Source organism: Pongo pygmaeus, chromosome 8 (genome assembly GCF_028885625.2).
Source record: "Pongo pygmaeus isolate AG05252 chromosome 8, NHGRI_mPonPyg2-v2.0_pri, whole genome shotgun sequence".
Lineage (NCBI taxonomy): Eukaryota > Metazoa > Chordata > Mammalia > Primates > Hominidae > Pongo > Pongo pygmaeus.
In genome coordinates this window covers 102945079-102964967 of record NC_072381.2, presented here as the reverse complement: position 1 = coordinate 102964967, position 19889 = coordinate 102945079, and the positions used below count along the sequence as shown (strand labels likewise).

Genomic DNA, 19889 nt, shown 5'->3' with positions numbered 1-19889 from the left:
AAGAAAAAAACAGAAAACAGTAAGTGCTGGCGAGAAATTGGAAGGAACCCTCGTGTGCTCTTGGTGGGAATGTAAAATGGCACAGCTGCTGTGGAAAACAGTATGGTGGTTCCTCAAAAAATTAAAAATAGAATTACCATATATGATCCAGTAATTCCACTTCTGGATATATACTCAAAAAAACTGAAAGCAGGGTCTTGAAGAGATATTTGTACACCCATGTTCATAGTAGCATTGTTCATAATAGCTAAAATGCAGAAGGAACCCAAGTGTTCACTGAAAGATAAATGGATAGACAAAATGTGGTATATACATAAAATGGATCAGTATTTATCCTTAAAAAGGAAATTCTGATATATACTACATCAAAGATGTACCTTGAGAACGTTATGCTAAGTGAATAAGCGAATCACCAAAAGACAAATACTGTACTATTCCACTTATATGAGGTACTTAGAGTAGTCAAAATCATAGAAACAGAAAACAGAATGATTGTTGCCAGGGAAATGGGGAGGGGGAATGAAGAGTTACTGTTTAATGAGTATAGAGCTTCAGTTTTACAAGATGAAAAGAGTTCTGGAGGCTGGGCATGGTGGCTCACACCTGTAATCCCAGCACTTTGGGACACTGAGATGGGTGGATCATCTGAGGTCAGTTCAAGACCAGCCTGGCCAACATGGTGAAACCCCATCTCTATAAAAACACAAAAATTAGCCAGGCATGATGGTGGGTGTCTGTAATCCCAGCTACTTGGAAGGCTGAGGTGGGAGAATCACTTGAACCCAGGAGGCAGGGGTTGCAGTGAGCTGAGATCACGCCATTGCACTCCAGCCTAGGTGACAGCTGCACAACAATATGAATGTATTTCATACTACTTTAAAATGGTTAAGATAATAAATTTTATGTTACATGCATTTTACTATGATTAAAATATCAGACAAAATATAGCTCCAATAAGGTGAATTTAAAGACTTTTTTTTTTTTTTTGGAAACAGAGTCTTGCTCTGTCACCCAGGTTAGAGTGCAGTAGTACAATTCTGACTCACTGCAACCTCCGCCTCCCAGGTTCAAGCGATTCTCCCACCTCAGCCTCCTGAATAGCTGGGACTACAGGTGCGTGCCACCACACCCGGCTAATTTTTGTATTTTTAGTAGAGACAGGGTTTCACCATGTTGGCCAGGCTGGTCTGGAACTCCTGGCCTCAAATGATCCATCCACCTTGGCCTCCCAAAGCGCTGGGAGTACAGGCATGAGCCACTGCATCCAGCTTGAATTTAAAGACTTTTGTCCTCAATACATGTACATTTTACCAGGTTAGTTGAATTTAAATTGCACTGAAAAAAATTTTTTTTAAATATCAATGATCTAAACATCTACCTCAAGAAGTTAGAGGAAGACAAAACTGTCCTGTTACAGGTGTTGAGGCTACAAGAATGACTAGGGATCAAGGATAAGAGTACTCTTCACAGTGCTTTGGAAGAGCTAAGCGTCTTCTGTCTGGAACCAGGAAAGCGTGTAAGATAAAATGCAAATACTAACTCCAGGCCTCACCACTTCTGAAAACTACACATGATGTGTCTGGACAAGGCACTCTGACTCCCAAGCCCTGCAAGCCTCCAGGCCTCCCCATGCCTCAACACAGTCTGGCACAGGGCATGGGACCACCTGCAGCTGCTCACCAGTGTTGCGGATGATGTAATCCAGCACCACCAACCGCTCAAACTGGAGCAGTAGTTGCCGGTTAGTGTTCTCAGGAAGAGGTTCTGCTTCAAAACGCCGCAGCCAATAGTCTGCATCTTTGTAGCCTTCAACAAAGAGCTGGAATGAACCAACCTGGAACCAAGAGGAAGGAACAAAGGTTTTTCCCTACTGCCCAAATCCAAAGACCTTTGGAGTATATGCCAGATACCCATTAAGGCCCTATGGAGTTTCTATCAGAGAAGGAAAACTTTTCAAGATCTTTACTTCCTCATTTCTTGCAAGTACAGGAGAAAAGAGATGTAACAGTGATCATCCATCCAAATTAAAGAACCTATCCAAATGAACCAGAGGAGTAAAGTGAAAAGTTAGGTCTCAACTTTTCAAACCTTAGCCACTTGACAGAAATGAGGAAGACAGGATCCTCAGGGCAGGTTATTCAAGTGCCCATATTTGAGTTGTAGGCACCTTGCTTCACCATTGGATGACTATGTCACTATAAATCATGATCCTTGATAAGCCAGAGGTGCATCTATACCTTTGGTGGTAGCCCGATGCGGTTAAACCGCTGTCCAACTTTTGGCACTTTCTCTAGTGCAAGCCGCTTGCCCCTGGACTTCACTCGGTCAATGGCACTATAGTTGAAGGTCTCACTGGCCAGGTATACTACCTACAGTGAAAGAGAAGAGATACTAAGGTTAGAGTCAAGTTTAAGGAACCAGAAGACTATGGCAGAGCATAAATAGCTTGATGTTCACAAATACTATTCCTCTTCCAGGGCACAGAAAGAATACATTTATCAGCTTTCCCAGCAACTAGAAGAGGGAAGATAACTAGTTTGGGCCAATGAAATAATGACAAAATTATGTATGTACAACACTTCCACTGCTGGCAACTAAAATCTCCCACAATCCTTAATTCACATTCCCCAGTCTATGCAGCTAGGAAAGACGGGCTGGGAAATAGCAGAGCCACACCATGGAAGAACCTTGGATACCTTGTAACTACATGAGTGATGTGGTATCTAGGAGAGCTGCCTATCTGGCATGAGTCTGACATGTAATCAAGAAATATACTCCTGGCCAGGCGTGGTGGCTCACACCTGTAAACCCAGCACTCTGGGAGGCCGAGGTGGGCAGATCACTTGAGGTCAGAAGTTCAAGACCAGCCTGGCCAACATGGTGAAACCCCGTCTCTACTAAAAATACGAAGAAAAAAATTAGCCAGGCATGGTGGTGCACGTCTGTAATCCCAGCTACTTGGGAGGCTGAGGTGGGAGGATGGCTTGAACCTCGGAGGCAGAGGTTGCAGTGAGCCGAGATCGCGCCACTGCACATTCTATCCTGGGTGACAGAGGGAGACTCTGTCCCCAAAAAAATAAGAAAAAAAAGAAATACAATCCAATTGTATTAAACCACTGAGATTTAGGGGTTGTTAGAGCAGCTGGTATGAAGTACAAGGATTAACACTGTCATCTCCTGGGTTAGATTAGGCCAAATGCCCATTTTCTTTCCAGAGACAAACAAGTTGCAATTTACTCTATACCCCTTTATTTCCTTTTGAATTTTTTTTTTTTTTTTTTTTTTTTTTTTTTTTGAGACAGAGTCTCACTCTGTTGCCCAGGCTGGAGTGCAGTGGCGCAGTCTCGGCTCACTGCAACCTCCAAGTCCCAGATTCAAGCGATTCTCATGCCTCAGCCTCCCAAGTAGCTGGGATTACAGGTGTGTGCCACCACTCCTGGCTAATTTTTGTATTTTTAGTAGAGAGAGGGTTTTACCATGTTGGCCAGGCTGGTCTTGAACTCCTGACCTCAGGTGATCCTCCCACCTCGGCCTCCCAAAGTGTTGGGATTACAGGCATGAGCCACTGTGCCCGGGCCCTTTTGAATTTTTTTACTTTGTGAAATTATTCATATTCAAAACATAAACATTAAAATTGGTTTTCATTTTAATTAGCTGCTATTTTTATGTATAGGCTATATCTGGAATATTACACAAGATGTACTGTAATCCTGGCTGCCTCTGAGGAAGGAAACTGAATGGCCAGGAGATAGGGGTAGCAGGGAGTCTGAATTACTTTTCTCTGTTTACCCTATGTGCCTTCTGATTTTTGTACTAGATGCATGCATTGCTTATTCTAAAAAAAAAATTTATGAGCCATCAATATTATACTTGATTTAAGTCAAATTGCAGTGACATAATTGTAAACCACATATGCATCTATTGTCACACTTATCACTGTCTTGTAATTATCCATTTGTATATCTAACTCCTCCCTTAAAACTAATGAGATTTGAGGAAGCAGAGAACATCTTATTTATATTAGCATCCACAGCACCTAACACAGTAGCTGGCATATGCTCATTAAATATTTATTAAGTGAATGAATGAATGAGTTACAAGCTTCTTTCAGAGACAGCAACAAGTGAGTTTTAGCATATAAAAGCAACAAGTGAGTTTTAGCATATAAATACCTAAAATCAAACTTACAAGAAAGGTATTTTCCTAAGCCTTGTAAAATTTATTACAAATAACTATTTTTTTCCCATGAACCTGAGAGGCAAAATAACTGCCTCTCATCTATCGCTCCATGCTACCATCTAGTATTAATAGAGTACCTAAAATGGATGTGCATGGTACTGTAGTAGGCACTCCCTGCCTTACAAATCAGAAAACTCAGGCATAGGAATGAAGGAAAAAGAGCTCTCCTAAGGCTACCTTGCCAGTGTCCACAGTGAAACTCCTGGCTCTCTCAAGCCATAAATCCCCTTTTGCCCCCATCATATTTATTTTCTATCATTCTTCCTAATAAACCACTTTTTCCCCATAACTAATGAAACTATCATAACCTGAAACCTCATAGGAGCAGAGAGCAGAGACAGCCAGTGAGTGAGAATTAGAGCCTTACCATTCAAGTTCCAATGCAATGTGAGCCCTGTTTCTATAATGACAGATGCTCTGATCAACTGGATAGAGTCCTGTCACAAGAGTTGGGGAGACAGGGAGGGGAGTCCTCTTACTATTCTCCAGCAGCTACATGTTAAGCTTCCAAAGTTCTGTCTCATCTCAGTCTCATGGAAGACAAGTATTTTTTTTTTTTTGAGACGGAGTCTTGCTCTGTCGCCCAGGATAGAGTGTGGTGGCACAATCTCAGCTCACTGCAACCTCTGCCTCCCAGGTTCAAGCGATTCTCCTGCCTCAGCCTCCCAAGTAGCTGGGATTACAGGCACGCACCACCATGCTCAGCTAAGTTTTGTATTTTTAGTAGAGACAGGGTTTCACCATGTTGGCCAGGCTGGTCTCGAACTCCTGACCTCAGGTGATCCACCCACTTTGGCCTCCCAAAGTGCTGGGATTACAGGCGTGAGCCACTGAGCCCAGCCAAGACAAGTATTTTTGTTGTTGCTGACTTTCTGATGCAAAAGATCCTCAGGCCTCATGAAGGTTCTCTAACAGGGAAAGAGGAAGACCAGAGACAGGGAAGAAAGGGATTGTGGGGGTGACACTAACAATTAGAATAGCTTATAAAAATATCACAGGCTAACATATGGAGGGTTTACATTGTGCCTGGCACTCACTCGGCTATGTGCTTCATATAGGCTGTCTTGTGTAATATTGATGGCCACTCTACAAAGTAGGAACTATTTATATCCCTATTTTTACAGTAAAGAAATTGAGCCTAGGGAGGTTACATGACTTGCTGAAGTGTTATACAAATCAAAAACTGCAGAGCAAGAATTCAAACTCAAGTCCTCTGATTCTTGGGCACCACACTCCAGAAGCACCAACAGAGCAGGCAGGCATAGGCCAGGCACAGTCTGCTATTTGCCTAGTAAAGGAAGAAAACTACAGAGTGATGAGCAAGGAGAATTTAAAAGTTTCCAGAGTCTAAGAGGAGCCTAGTAGAAGCATTTCAGGTTAGGAGACTTAAGAACATTAATTATCATACAAGATGTTCAAAGCATGCTGTAAAACTATCTGCACAGAGAGGGAAAAGTAAGGCATAAAGAGAAGGAATGAGCTGTACAAAGCCAGGCAGTGAATTAGATGTGAAATGGGAACTAGAAGCCTGGTCAAACATTTTCTCGCTAGACCTGAAGTTGGGAGAACTTTGGTATTATTTCTCATGATTTGATATTCATTTACTGACTCAGCTGCTACTTCATGAATGCTTACTATAAATATAGTATTTTGCTAGGTGCTGAGAATGAGAGAGGAAATCTTGAGAAGTGGTCTCTGACTTCTATAACTTACAAACTAGTTGGCTAATTATTTGGAGTTTAGTAGCAAAGGAGCAGACATGGTTAAATATCCACAATAGTCACATTTTCCTCTCAAACGGAAGGGAAGTTTCCATCTGCTGATCAATCTCTTTGCTCATAGAGTCTGCTATCTAAACCTGTGAAGAAATCTTCAAGGCTGGGTGTGGTGGCTCACACTTGTAATCCCAGCACTTTGGGGAGGCCAAGGCAGGAGGATAGCTTGAGCCCAGGAGTTCAAGACCAGCCTGGGCAAAACAGGGAGACCTTGTCTCTACAAAAAATTAAAAAAAAAAAAAAATTAGCCAGGCATGGTGGCACATGCCCGTAGTTCCAACCTGAGAGGCTGAGGTGGGAGGACTGCTTGAGCCTGGGAAGTCAAGGCTGCAGTGAGCTGTGATTGTGCCACTGCACCCCAGCCTGGGCAACAGAGCAAGAACCTGTCTCTAAAAACAATAAAGAAAAGAAAACTTTAAGCAGAGGGATTTTAATCTAGAGGCATGCTCCCTGGGGGGTCAACAGATAGACTGCAACGTTTATGAACCATCACCCTAAAATTATATACAAAACAATAATTGCAAATATATGTACTTTTTCTGGAAAGGGGGTCTATAGGTTTCATCAGATTCTCAAAGAGATATTTAATAAATAACTAAATAAATTTAGTTTTAGTTATTTAGTAAATAACTAAATAAACTAGCATAGACCAGTTAAGACTAAGCACAGAGCCAGGATTGTTTAGATGACTCAGCAGCCTCAGGGCATCAGATGAGAGTTCCACCTAAGTTGTTACTAAACCCCAGGTAGCCATGTACTCAGTGAATGATGTGTCCGGACATGTTCATATGCTGACCAGTAGATTTCTTCCCCTCATAACCCTTGGTGAGTTTCATGGAATACCTTGTAGTGCAGGGGTTCTTAGCCTGGTGTCAGTAAACTCCCTGAAATTGTATGCAATCAATTCTGTATTCAAGCATATTGGTTGGGGTGGGGGTGGGGGGGACCTCAACTATGTCTATAACACATACAAGATGTGTATGAATCCATTCTGAGTGTGAGTCTGCCTGGATCTGGCACCCCTATTTTGATATGTTCAGACAAGTCCCAAAATTCCACAGCATAAAGATAAGTTAGAAAAATTCTATGTCAGTTCCCTGTAGGGTTCAGGCCAGACCATTGCTCTAACCCTCAGCCTGTCCTAAAGTTTTCCTTGTCAGACCCTGCAGAAGTGCTTAGCTGTCATCAGCCAGTCCTAGACTGTATTGAAATGCCAGGATAGCTCAGAAGTCTGAGAGTAAGCCACAAAGTCACTAGGTTTCTAACTAGCTTGGGGTTAGCTGGGATTCAAAGACCAAGGGAGCCATAAACATGCAGTAAAAGTGTGAATCTCCTGAAATTGTATGCAAAAATTGTGTGTATATCCTTCAAAAGACAACCTTCATCAGATGATCAAATCACGAGCCTAATCCTGCCATCCTCCCGAAAAAAGATCGAGAATCCAGACTTACAGTATAAATGATCCCACTGGACCCAAGGTCCCACTAACATGTAGCAGGGCTTAGGCCCCAGGAAAACTGTGGCCAGGCAGTAAGGCTTCCTGGAGATGGGTCACTGACCTTTGTACGGGGAACAATGTTGAGTTCCAGTTTTTGGTCCACCAGGCTGGCCCCTGCCTCTGAGAGATAGCCCTGGTTGAGGACAAGGCAGTCACGGCCAAAGCAGCAGGGACAGCACAGCTTCTGCAGCCACTTGGTCCACTTAGGATTAAGATGCCCATAGGGCTCTTCATTCTTGGGTTTGAAGACAGCAATGATCCTCTACAAAGACAAAAGAAAAAGATGTTAAATCCGAGTTGACTGAAATAGCCCACAGACCAAGTCAGCAGGAATCTAGAAAGAAATGAGAGGGCACAGGCAGACAATTCCTACTCACAGTTGGACTCAGGTTTATCCCAGTTGGTAAGGGGAAGACACCAGCTCGTGTGTGCAGCTAAGAGACCCACTGCTAGAAAGCACTGTGGCCAAAGAACATATTAAGTCTTCTCTTTCTTCCTTGCTCCTTTATCCCTCTTTTCCATCTCTTTTCCCTCATATAAGTACCTACCTCTAACTTTGTGCTTCAAACAAACAAGGTAAATGGATTGCTACATTTCTAGGAGCAAGATACAGAAGCAGGCCAGGTACAAGGCTCATGCCTGTAATCCCAGCACTTTGGGAGGCCAAGGCGGGCGGATCACTTGAGGCCAGGAGTTTGAGACCAGCCTGGCCAACATGGCGAAACCCTGTCTCTACTAAAAATACAAACAGTAGCTGGGCGCGGTGGTGCACGCCTGTAATTCCAGTTACTTGGGAGGCTGAGGCACGAGAATCACTTGAACCCATGGGGCGGAGGTTGCAGTGAGCCTAGATTGCCCACACCGCATTCCTCACCCTGGGCAACCAAGTGAGACCTTGTCTCACAAAAAAAAAAAAAAGGTACAGAAGCCAATTCAGTGGTAGATCTTTAGTCACTGGCAGCATCTAATGCCAATACAGTACTGCTTCCTGCTCTCCAGAAAGATACAATATCCTAATGCACATATCGAGGGCTCTAAAGTAATCTTTCCCCAAAAAAATGAGGAATTAACTTATCACAGGTCATATGTTCTCTTTTTTTGTATGCACCCCTGCCCTATTTATCCTACGGGATCTTTCTGTATGTGGTATGCCAGAAATTTAACACCATAACTCTAATTGCTGAAGTTACATTATGCACACTGTTGTTCTGCATCAATTACAGAAAGACTAAAAACTTTACCAACTGGAAGGAAGTAAAGAAGGTATTATGGGCCGGGCATGGTGGCTCACGCTTGTAATCCCAGCACTTTGGGAGGCCGAGGTGGGCGGATAACCTGAGGTCAGGAATTTAAGACCAGCCTGGCCAACATGGTGAAACCCTGTCTCTACTAAAAATACAAAAATTAGCTGGGCATGGTGGCATGCACCTGTAATCCCAGCTACCCGGCAAGCTGAGGCAGGAGAATCACTTGAACCCAGGAGGCGGAGGTTGCAGTGAGCTAATATCACGCCACTGCACTCCAGCCCGGGTGACAAGGTCAAGCCTCTGTCTCAAAAAAAAAAAAAAAAATCTATTATGGAATGAGGTTAAGGAAATTCCTTCATCAATGATGAAGAGATTTCCTCTCGCAGCCTTATTATCCAAAGAGAAAAATCACAGCAGGAAAAAAACTCTGCTACTTGGTTAGAATGAAGCTCTCTTAAGTAATTCTGATAGGCAAGAAACCAGGACATGAGATGCCACACAGATTAAATCCATCTTCTATAGCAGACAGTAACTTAATCTTCTAAGGTCTTTGGAAATATGGGATGCCTAGAAATTACGGCCCTCCCTCCTGAATGTTTTCTTCAACAGGCCAGTCAGCCCTCTGAGGTTGTTTTACATTCATCTAATTCCCTCCAGTCCCCAAACTGGTAATTCAAGGGATAAAAGCAAATATGCTATCTGAGTGATTCATCCTCGTATCATATGACTCTCCTTGTCCCCCTCACCCCACAGCCTACTCAAGCTAGTCTGGGTCATAAGACATTTTCCTGTGGGTGTCACTTCCTGAATGGCAGGTCACAGCAGACAGCATACACCCATCTGCTTTCACCAACTCAGTACTCATATTAGGATTTGGCTAGGTCCATGTCGCTAACAAATAACTGGTCGATCTTGAAGCCAGCTCCTTTAAAAATGCCTTCCAAGGATTTGAGAGGACAAGAAAAATACAGAACTCCTCCTTCTCCCTCCAAAAAGAATCAATTTATTCTTAAAGACAAACTAACTTATTTACTGGCAAAGCAAAATGCATATATTCACATCATAAGTCTTCAGAATTACTTTCTTATCCAAAGCAACTAGCTAGAGGCCTCAGCAGTCTTCTCTGTCTCTGCTCCCCTGGAACCCCAGCCTCTGAATAACAAAGCAGCAGTAGCAACAGGCTCACAACTCAGAGAATGACTGACGAGTTCACTGTAACCCTCTGGAACCTGGACAGGGAAACCAAAAGGCAACTTGAAGCATGTCCCAGAATGCAACAGTCAGTTCAACTGAGGCACATTATGGAGTTCAGTAAGCTGGTCCCCAATGAAAGGGAGGCCAAGACACTCCTACTACTACTGAGGGCTGAAAAATACCAGGGCTGAGGCCAACTAGTAAATACTTCTACTTAAAGACAGAAAAGGTTGAGCATGGTGGCTCATGCCTATAAGCCCAGCACTTTCAGAGGATGAGGCAGGATTGCCTGAGGCCTGGAGTTTGAGACCAGGTTGGGCAATACCATAAGACTCTGTCACTAATTTTTAAAAATTAGCCGGGAATCATGCCTGCAATCCCAGCACTTTGGGAGGCCAAGGCGGGCGGATCACCTGAGGTCAGGAGTTCGAGACCAGCCTGACCAACATGAAGAAACCCCATCTCTACTAAAAATACAAAATTAGCCAGGCATGGTGGCACATGCCTGTAGTCCCAGCTACTCGGGAGGCGAGGCAGGAGAATCGCTTGAACCCGGGAGGTGGAGGTCGCAGTGAGCCGAGATCATGCCATTGCACTCCAGCCTGGTCAATGAGCGAAATACCATCTCAAAAAAAAAAAAAAAAAAAAATTAGCTAAGTGTGGTGGTATGCACCTGTAGTCCCAGCTACTCGGCAGGAAGAATCCCTTGTGCCTAGAAGATCAAGGCTGCAGTGAGCTAGGAGCATGCCACTGCACTGTAGCCTGGGTGACAGAGCAAGACCCCATCTCTAAAAAAGAAAAATTAAAAAACAACAATAACAAAAAAGAAAGCAGAACTTGAAGGCCAAGATTGCAGTCAAGTGTCATTTAAAGACTGACCTCTCAAACATCTCGATTTCCTTCTACCATAAGGAGAATAAGAAGCATTTCAATGACTCCAAAAGCATGAGTAATTATGGTTATGTCAATAGTACAGGGGTTTCATTAAAGAATACTGCCTGGACTAGATCAATGAGGGAATGTTAGAGTATGAAGAACGGAGAAACAAAAGGGCATTCAGACAGAAGGGCAAACAAGTGCCTTTCAGGACTAAGTGTAGGCCTCAGTTCAATTCAATTATGTTAGCATTTGCTCAGGACCTAGCCTGTGGAGAACGATGTGCAAGCATTCTGCAGGCATTTGGTGGCTTTCCTAGACAGAGAGGTAAAACAGCCTCTGGCCTAATTTCCAGTGTTCACTTCATAAAATCAACTATGCTACTGAATAATCAAGAATACTCTCCTCATTCATGGAGAACAAACTCTAAAACCACTCAAATTGGAAAGACACCCACCAGTATTTAGCTGGAAAAGAAAATGACTACTGCCTAATTTTTCCTCACCATCCACTCTCTTCTTTAATAGATTTTTGTGGTTTTTTTTTCTCTTCTTTAATAGATTTTCAATTCCTTTATTATATCTAGGAGAGAGCTTCAGTTTGATGCCAATATTATAAAAACAACTTTTCTTAACACCCATTTACTAATCTCTCCTTTTAACAAAGGCGGGGTGAGGTACAGATAGTTTAAGCAGTAGCAGTCCATGAAGTTGGGAATAAAATCACACAAGAAAGCAGGAGGCCATGAACTAGCTGGTGTCAGAACCCACAACCAATTACTGGAAACTGAGCCCAGTGCAGTGGCTCACACTTATAATCCCAGCACTTGGGGGGCCAAGGCAGGTGGATCATTTCAGGTCAGGAGTTCAAGACCAGCCTGGCCAACATGGTGAAACCCCGTCTCTACAAAAAAAAAAAAAAATAGAAAAAATTAGCTGGGCATGGTGGCATGCACCTGTAGTACCAGCTACTCAGGAGGCTGAGGTGGGAGAATCGCTTGAACCCAGGAAGTGGAAGTTGCAATGAGCCAAGATCACACTACTGCACTCCAGCCTGGGCAACAGAGTTAGACCCCCTCTCAAAACAAACAAACAACAACAACAAATTACTGGAACCTGGAACCCAGGGGGGTTCCTATATCTAATCAGCAGTGACAAGGAGGGTGTCATGCTATGCTAAAAGAGGTCCTTTCTCCAAGAACCTAAAATGTAAGACAGTTCAAGCATATCATTCATATCGCACAGTGAAATATACAGAAATGACCTTTTATAAAAGTCTTCTTTTAAAGTTTGGTAAACATAAAGTGAATAGTTCTCAAACTTTTTGGTCTCAAAAAGTTTAAACTCTTAAAAATTAGGCTGGGTGCAGTGGCTCATGCCTGTAATCCCAGTACTTTGGGAGGCCAAGGCAGGCGGATCACCTGAGATCAGGAGTTTGAGATCAGCCTGGCCAACATGGTGAAATCCCGTCTCTACTAAAAATACAAAAATTAGCCGGGCATGGTGGTGGGCGTGCCTGTAATTCCAGCTACTCGGGAGGCTGAAGCAGGAGAATTGCTTGAACCCAGGAGGCAGAGGTTGCAGTGAGTCGAGATCATGCCACTGCACTCTAGCCTGAGCGAGTGAGACTCCATCTCAAAAAAAAAAAAAAAAAATCATTAAGGACTCCAAAAAGCATTTGTTAATGTGGGTAAAGGCTATATCTCATATCTTAGTATTCAATCTGTTTCAATATCACACATCATGTAGTCTCTGGAAATCTCCACTCTCCACTCATAAATAAATGAGAATGAAAAAGGCAAATAAAGTCTTAGAATTACGATGAAAATAATTTTGACCTGTGGACCCCAAAAGGAACTCCCAGAGGTCAAGATCCCTGGGCCACACTCTAAGAACTGCTGTATTCTATGGTATAGGTTGGAGGAAAACAGCAGTCTTTCATTTAGCTATTTAGGTAGAGAAGCCTTATTTACAAGTTTATTCTTACAAAAGGAAGGGAAGGGCTTGTCCAAATATATAAAACCATCCAGGCACGGTGGCTCACACCTGTAATCCCAACACTGGGAGGCCAAGGCTGCAATGAGCCAAGGTTGTGCCACTGCACTCCAGCCTGGGCGACAGGGTGAGAAACTGTCTCAAAAATATATATATAATAAAATAATTTTACTAAAACGTTAAGAGGCAGTCAAGTTTGTCATACATGTAGGTCTCGAGATTTTAAGCATCATCTACCAACTCTTTTTTTTTTTTTTGAGATGGAGTCTTGCTGTCTTGCCCAAGCTGGAGTGTAGTGGCACGATCTTGGCTCACTGCAAGCTCCGCCTCCCGGGCTCATGCCATTCTCCTACCTCAGCCTCCCAAGTAGCTGGGACTACAGGCGCCCGCCACCACACCTGGCTAATTTTCTGTATTTTTAGTAGAGACGGGGTTTCACCGTGTTAGCCAGGACGGTCGCAATCTCCTGACCTTGTGATCCGCCCGCCTCGGCCTCCCAAAGTGCTGGGATTACAGACGTGAGCCACTGCGCCCCATCTACCAACTCTTATAGCCTTATTCGATGCCATGTACCCCAAGAACCCTAATTCACCAGTTAGTAGGAATGTTTTTAAAAATCTGATTGAGCTGCCCCCACTAAGTGCCAGGAACTACATCGGGGCTTTCATGTGTGATATGTCATTTAATCCTCTTAACCTAGTGAGTCACATGCTGTCCTATGATTCTTGGCAATGTGAAAATCTAGTATTACTTCATGCAAAAGAGAAAAAGCTCAAAAAATCCTTTTGCAGTTGAGTGAGCATGAGACCTGAAGCACAAGGAGGTAAGTGAGGGGGGTAATGTGTATACTCTCCCCACGACTTCTAGCATTTTCCATCTGTTCCTGGACCCCACTGAGACAGAAACCATCCAAAATTGAGAAATGGGACCAGGGCTGTTATCTTCAAGAATCTTCCAGACTGTCTAAAATCCAAAAGTGGCTGTCGCAGAAAGTGCTCGTTCTCCCAATCTCTGTTCCCCCTTGTTCCCTAGACACAAGACCCATGATTTTTACCTGGGCAAAAAAAGAAAAAAGACTATAGTTCCCAGCCACTACTACAGCTAAGTTTTAGACAATGGGATGTAAGTAGAAGAGTCTCCTACAACTTCTACAAAGTGCCTTAAAGGACGGGGGCATATTCGCCCTCTCCCTTTCCTTCTTCCAAATGGCTGAAAAGCAGACAAGATGTTTGCAGCTTGAGCAGCCATCTTGGACCATGGAGTAGAAGCCACATTCTAAAGATGGCTGATGAGCTGGCAGGAAGAACCCTATGTCTCCAATAAAGTGAAATGTCATGCCAGCCCTGAGCATGCCTGAGCAGCTAGCCTATAGACTTCTTTTACATGAGGCGTAAATGAACCTTTTTTCAAGTCATCATTATTTTAAAATATCTGTCACATATAGTCAAATTCAATACTAACCAATATAGTAGCTGAGAAGATAATTTAGAAATTCTTTTTTTTTTGTTTTGTTTTTGAAACGGAGTCTCACTCTGTCGCCTGGGCTGGAGTGCAGTGGTGCAATCTCGGCTCACTGCAACCTCCACCTCCCAGGCTCAAGCGATTCTCCTGCTTCAGCCTCCCAAGTGGCTGGGATTACAAGTGCCTGCCACAGTGCTCGGCTAATTTTTGTATTTTTGGTAGAGACGGGGTTTCACCATGTTGACCAGGCTGGTCTCGAACAACTCTTGACCTCCAGTGATGCGCCTGCCCTTGGCCTCCCAAAGTGCTGGGAGTACAGGCATGAGCCATCGCGCCTGGCCAGAATCTGGAAATTCTGATGACTGACTCTGAGGGAGCAAAGGATAGTGGTGAGAACATGAACTCCACAGCCAACCCACCTGGGCCCAATCCTGCCTCTACCACTTACTAGGTGTGAGACCTTGGAAAAATTAGTTATACCATGGGCTTGTGTTGTCACCTGCAGGGATAATAACAGTACCTACCTCCAAGGATGGTTATAAAGATTAAGTGAGTTATTATTTGTAAAGCACTTAAAGGAATATAGTAAATGCTATGTAAGTATTTGTTTAATAAAGTACATACATTTGGAGGAGAGCCAAAGATGACGATTCCAACTACAGTAAGTCTGTGGGCCAGTCTAACCCACCACAAGCATTTAGAAATTGCCCTTTGTTCTAAATCACATTTTCTTCAACTGGAAGCAGTATGAGTACATCAAAAAGTTTTGTCAGGGCATCTGTGTTTTGACATCCCCTATGAGAAATGATAGTGGCCGGGAAATTTTAGAGACTGGAATCCCTAAATCACCAAGTAACATACCTATGGTCTGTCCTTCTCTGTGGCCTGTGTACTGAGATGGCAGTACTTTACCTGCCAGGTAGAATTAAGAGATCGTATTACTTCCATCTGTCAAAGCACCAGCTCACTTCTCAGCTGACCTAACCCACTTCCAATGCAGCTCTAACAGTGTCATGAAAGAAAAACAAAAATATTCCTCCTTCTCCTGTACCTATCAAAGATAATCTTAGCCCCTTCTTACATTTGCCAACAAACTAAAAATACCCTCTGCCCGCACAAAAAGGACAGGTATAGTGGGTCACACCTGTAATCCCAGCACTTTGGGAGGCTGAGGTAAGAGGACGATTGCTTGAAGCCACGAGTCTGAGACCAACCAGGGCAACGTGGCGAGACTCTTGACTCTACGAAAATAATTTTTAGCTGGGTATGGTGGCGCGTGCCTGTAGTCTCAGCTACTTGGAAGCTGAGTGGGAGGACCTTGAGCCCGGGATATCAAGGCTGCAGTGAGCAGTGAGATTGCACCACTGCACTCCAGCCTGGGTGTCAGAGTGAGACCTTCTCTGAAAGAAAGAAAGACAAGAAAGACAAGAAAGAGAGAGAGAGAGAGAGGGAGAGGGAGAGGGAGAGGGAGAGAGGGAGAGAGGGAGAGGGAGAAAGAGAGAGAGAGAGAAAGAGACAGAAAGAAAGAAAGAAAGAAAGAAAGAAAGAAAGAAAGAGAAAGAAAAAGAAAGCAAGCAAGCAAGCATCTGGCTGACATTTAAACCTCAGGGCACTCACATTTCTTTGCTTCTAGAAATGATGGTTCCCACTTGAGCTTGCAAGCTCTTTTATTTAAGAAACTTGGAAGCCGGGTGCGGTGGCACGCCTGTAATCCCAGAGCTTTGGGAGGCCAAGATGGGCAGATCACAAGGTCAAGAGATCGAGACCATCCTGGCCAACATGGTGAAACCTCGTCTCTACTAAAAATACAAAAATTAGCTGGGTGTGGTGGTGCACACCTGTAGTCCCAGCCACTCAGGAGGCTGAGGCAGGAGAATTGCTTGAACCCGGGAGGCGGAGGCTGCAGTGAGCTGAGATCACGCCACTGCACTCCAGCCTGGCGACAAAGCAAGACTCTGTCTCAAAAAAAAGAAAAAGAAACTTCGAAAGACTTATTACTCACAAAGCTTTCCCCAACTCAGTTTATGTAAACTGAGAAACTGAGTTCATGGCAGAACTGTTCTCTAATTATTGATAAATTCAGGGACAACTCAAACTCTGAGTGAATAACTAGATCATTCAATGAGCCGAACCAAGAGCTACAAGTAACAGCCCATCCTGGCCACTCAGGACTCCTATTAAAACAGCATCCTGGCCATCTAAAGAGTTCATACAGGAGAGATGTCAGGGAAAATCTGAGGAAACTTTGACACCCATAATTTAAATAACATACATCTTTCCAATGACCGATTCCAGCACACCTGAAAATTTCCCTGAAACTTCCCTGAAAACAGGGAAGACTTCGTATTTCTTAAATTCTGCAGTTCTCAAAAGGATAAAGGTCACTTCTCAGATGCCCTGGTCACTCCATGTCCCATCCTATCACCATCCCCCTTTATTTACAGGCAGGGGACAAAATAAAGGTCGGCAAACACTCTGCCTTAGTTGAAAAGCAGGCTGTTGATAGCCCTGGGAGAGAAATGAAAGAAAAAGTAGCTGATGGCCCCATGTTTGTAAAACTCCAAGTTCTATCTAAACTTTGGAGCCGTCAAAAAGTATTTGAACCCTTTCCCAGAAGTGAGCAATAACCAGGGCAGATGAAACTGGTGAGTCCGCCCATTCTTTCTTCGACGTCTGTTAATAAGAGCTGGGACGGTGGCAGGGGACATCCCCCACAACATAGAAGGCTGGAACTGAATTCTCAGATCCCCTGATAGGTCACCCATCCTCCTCCGTGAACAGCGACACACTGGTTCGGTCGGTCCAAAAAGAGAGAACAGGCCTAAAGCCCCAAATCTGTAAGTCGGCGGCCGAATAGCAGTCCCAGTAGTGTGAAGCTAAGTACCCTACTAGAAAGCAGTCTCTGTCTGGCGGCGGATTGTCCCACCACACCGCTGAGCCCCCGGCCCGTATCTGGTCAATTTCCTCTTTTCATTTTCCGCTCACTCCTCCCCCACCAAGTAGGTTCTGATTTATTTCTCCATTCCGCAGAGCGTCCCCAGCTCCAGTCCTCAGTGGCATCCCTACATCCTGCCAGGGGCTGGTACTGCGAAGTTTCTCCCTTCTCCCTCTGGCTGTGCGAAGCCCCCAACTCCCCAGGAGCGCCGCCGGCTCCCAGCCCGCGGCAGCGGTCCCCACCCCCGCACTCACCCCCTGAGGGTCCTTGACGAAGTAGCTTCCGCTGGAGCCCTGGTAGATGCGCTCGGGAAAGATGCAGCGCTCGATGGCCAGCTCGGCCTGCCGCACCACTGCCTCGAACTCGGGATCCTCCGGGAACTCGTTCCGCTCGCGGTGGGCCTGAGCGGCGTGGGCTGCCGCTGCGGCCTGAGCGGCCAGAGCCTGGGCCTGCGCCGCCACGGTTTGGGTCTGGCCCTGGGCCGCCGCGCCCCGGGCCCGATCCAGCAGTGGCTGCCGCTCCCGGTCGTGGCCCGGCGAGCCCGGCGGAGAGGGGCCCGAGCCGGCCGCCGCCGCCACTCGGACCGCGCCCCCGGGCACCTGCGGAAAGTGAGCGCCCGAGCCCGATGGGAAGGTGTAGTCCGGGGGTTGGGCCCGCTCGGGGGACACTAGTGGGCTCGTCTCGTCCATCCCTCAGACAGCCGGCTCCGGGACCCGGCGCGCTCCACACCACTGCGCTCGCGGCCGCGACCAATCCGTGACATCCCCCAGGCCCCGGCCGGCCAACCAGGTCGCGACGCCTCCTTGGCCCCGCCCCTAACCTGCCCTGTTTACTTGGCTACGGATAAGCACGGCCCCTCGCGCGCGAACAGTAGCCAATCAGAACCTGCTCCTACGCAATCTCTGCCTCCGCATTTTTCTCCCAGTCACCTTCTGTGAAGACTGCGCATGCTCCAGGACCCAACCTTGGGTCAGACACGCCCTCTGCCCCTACTATCCCAGCGCCGCGCTTAGCTTCCAATTGGCTTACTGGACTTGGGCGCTTTCAAAACAGCAACTATCCTGTCAGTCACTCATTGAGTGCCTACTCTGAACCGGCTGTGAGATTGGAGGAATCTCATCTGTGTATCCTCATTCATTCAGTCAGGCACTCATTCATTAATTGAGCACGTACTATGTTCTAAGTGCTAGGGAGACAGCAGTGAAGCAAAGAAACAAAGCTGCTGCTCTACTTCGATGAAAGGTTTTTTTTTGGGAGGGGGGTTTGTTTTTTGGGTTTTTTTTTTTTTTTTTTTTTGGAGACAGAGTGATCTGTCTCCAAAAAAAAAAAACGACAGAGGTCAGGTGATCTGCCCACCTCGACCTCCCAAAGTGCTGGGATTACAGGTGTGAGCCACTGCGCTTGGCCTGCAAGTAGGTTTTTAAAGGAAAAGAGGCAGTTCCTAACTTGTTTACCAAGAATTTACATTAAAATAACAAGTTATAGATTGGCTATACGTTGTACTTTGTATCCCAAATTCGTATCTCAGTTGACCTAACATACTTCCAATGTAGATGTAACAGTGTCATGTTACACTTCAAGTTCACAGGAACTTGAAGGTAATGGGTGAAGTAGCCAGTCAGGATAAAATGTCTTAACAATTGCCTCCAGGTTTTCCTAGGAACCCCTGAAGATTTCTTTTTAAATTATTATTATTATTTTTTTAGAGTTAGGTTATCTCTATGTTGCCCAGGCTGGTCTTGAACTCCTGGCCTCAGGCGATCCTCCTGCCTGAGTCTCCCAGAGTGCTGGGGGATTACAGGTGTGAACCACCCACAGTGCGGCCAAAAAATAAAAAATTTTTAAAAGAAAAAAACCCACCGGGCACAGTGGCTCACGCCTGTAATCCCAGCACTTTGGGAGGCTGAGGCAGTCGGATCGCCTGAGGTCGGGAGTTCAAGACCAGCCTGACCAACATGAAGAAACCCTGTCTCTACTAAAAATACAAAATTAGCCAGGCATGGTGGCACATGCCTATAATCTCAGCTACTCGGGAGGCTGAGGCAGGAGAATCGCTTGAACCGGGGAGGCAGAGGTTGCAGTGAGAAACTCTGTCAAGAAGGAAAGAAAGAAAGAGAGAAAGAGAGAAAGAAAGAGAGAGAAAGAGAAAGAAAGGGAGCGGGAGAGGGAGAGGGGGAGGAAGAAAGAAAGAAAAGAAAGGAAAGGAAAGAAAGAAAGAAAGAAACCATTGCCCCAGAGTGTGGGTGTGGAAGGCATGACTGAAGTCCCATACCCATGTCTTTGAGCCAATAAACTGTGTATACATCACACAGAGCTCAGACTGCTCTAAGCTATCTTTCCTTCTCAACCTTATAGGTGTTCAAGGCCAGCCTGGGCAACATAGCAAGACTCCATCTATTTTTAAAAAATTAAATTTTTTAAGGAGTTCCTAGGAAAACCCAGGGGCAATTGTTAAGACATTTTGTTCCTGACTCGCTGCCTCACCCATTATCTTCAAGTTCCTGTGAAGATACAAACTTGTGATACAAAGAATAATGCATAGCCAATTAATAGCTTACACTGTGCCTGGCTCAGCTGCTCAATGCTTATTTGTTAATTGAAGAAAAATATAGTCCCGTGAGCCTAAGAAGTTCTTACCACGAGGTAAGAGTCCATCACTTTTATTCACAC

General features: G+C 45.0%; 1 protein-coding gene across 1 annotated transcript in view; it reads right to left on the bottom strand.

Annotated features, from left to right (window-relative positions):
• PI4K2A (phosphatidylinositol 4-kinase type 2 alpha) overlaps window positions 1–17980 on the bottom strand; it is a 35001-nt gene extending 17021 nt beyond the window's left edge. The window contains exons 1-4 of the mRNA XM_054435464.1: window positions 17474–17980; window positions 7574–7774; window positions 2238–2369; window positions 1681–1834 (exon numbers count right to left, since the gene is read on the bottom strand). Coding sequence (XP_054291439.1) covers window positions 1681–1834; window positions 2238–2369; window positions 7574–7774; window positions 17474–17908 — 922 coding nt within the window. The 5' untranslated portion in view covers window positions 17909–17980. The remainder of the gene's footprint in view (window positions 1–1680; window positions 1835–2237; window positions 2370–7573; window positions 7775–17473) is intronic.
• Window positions 17981–19889: the final 1909 nt, after the last annotated feature.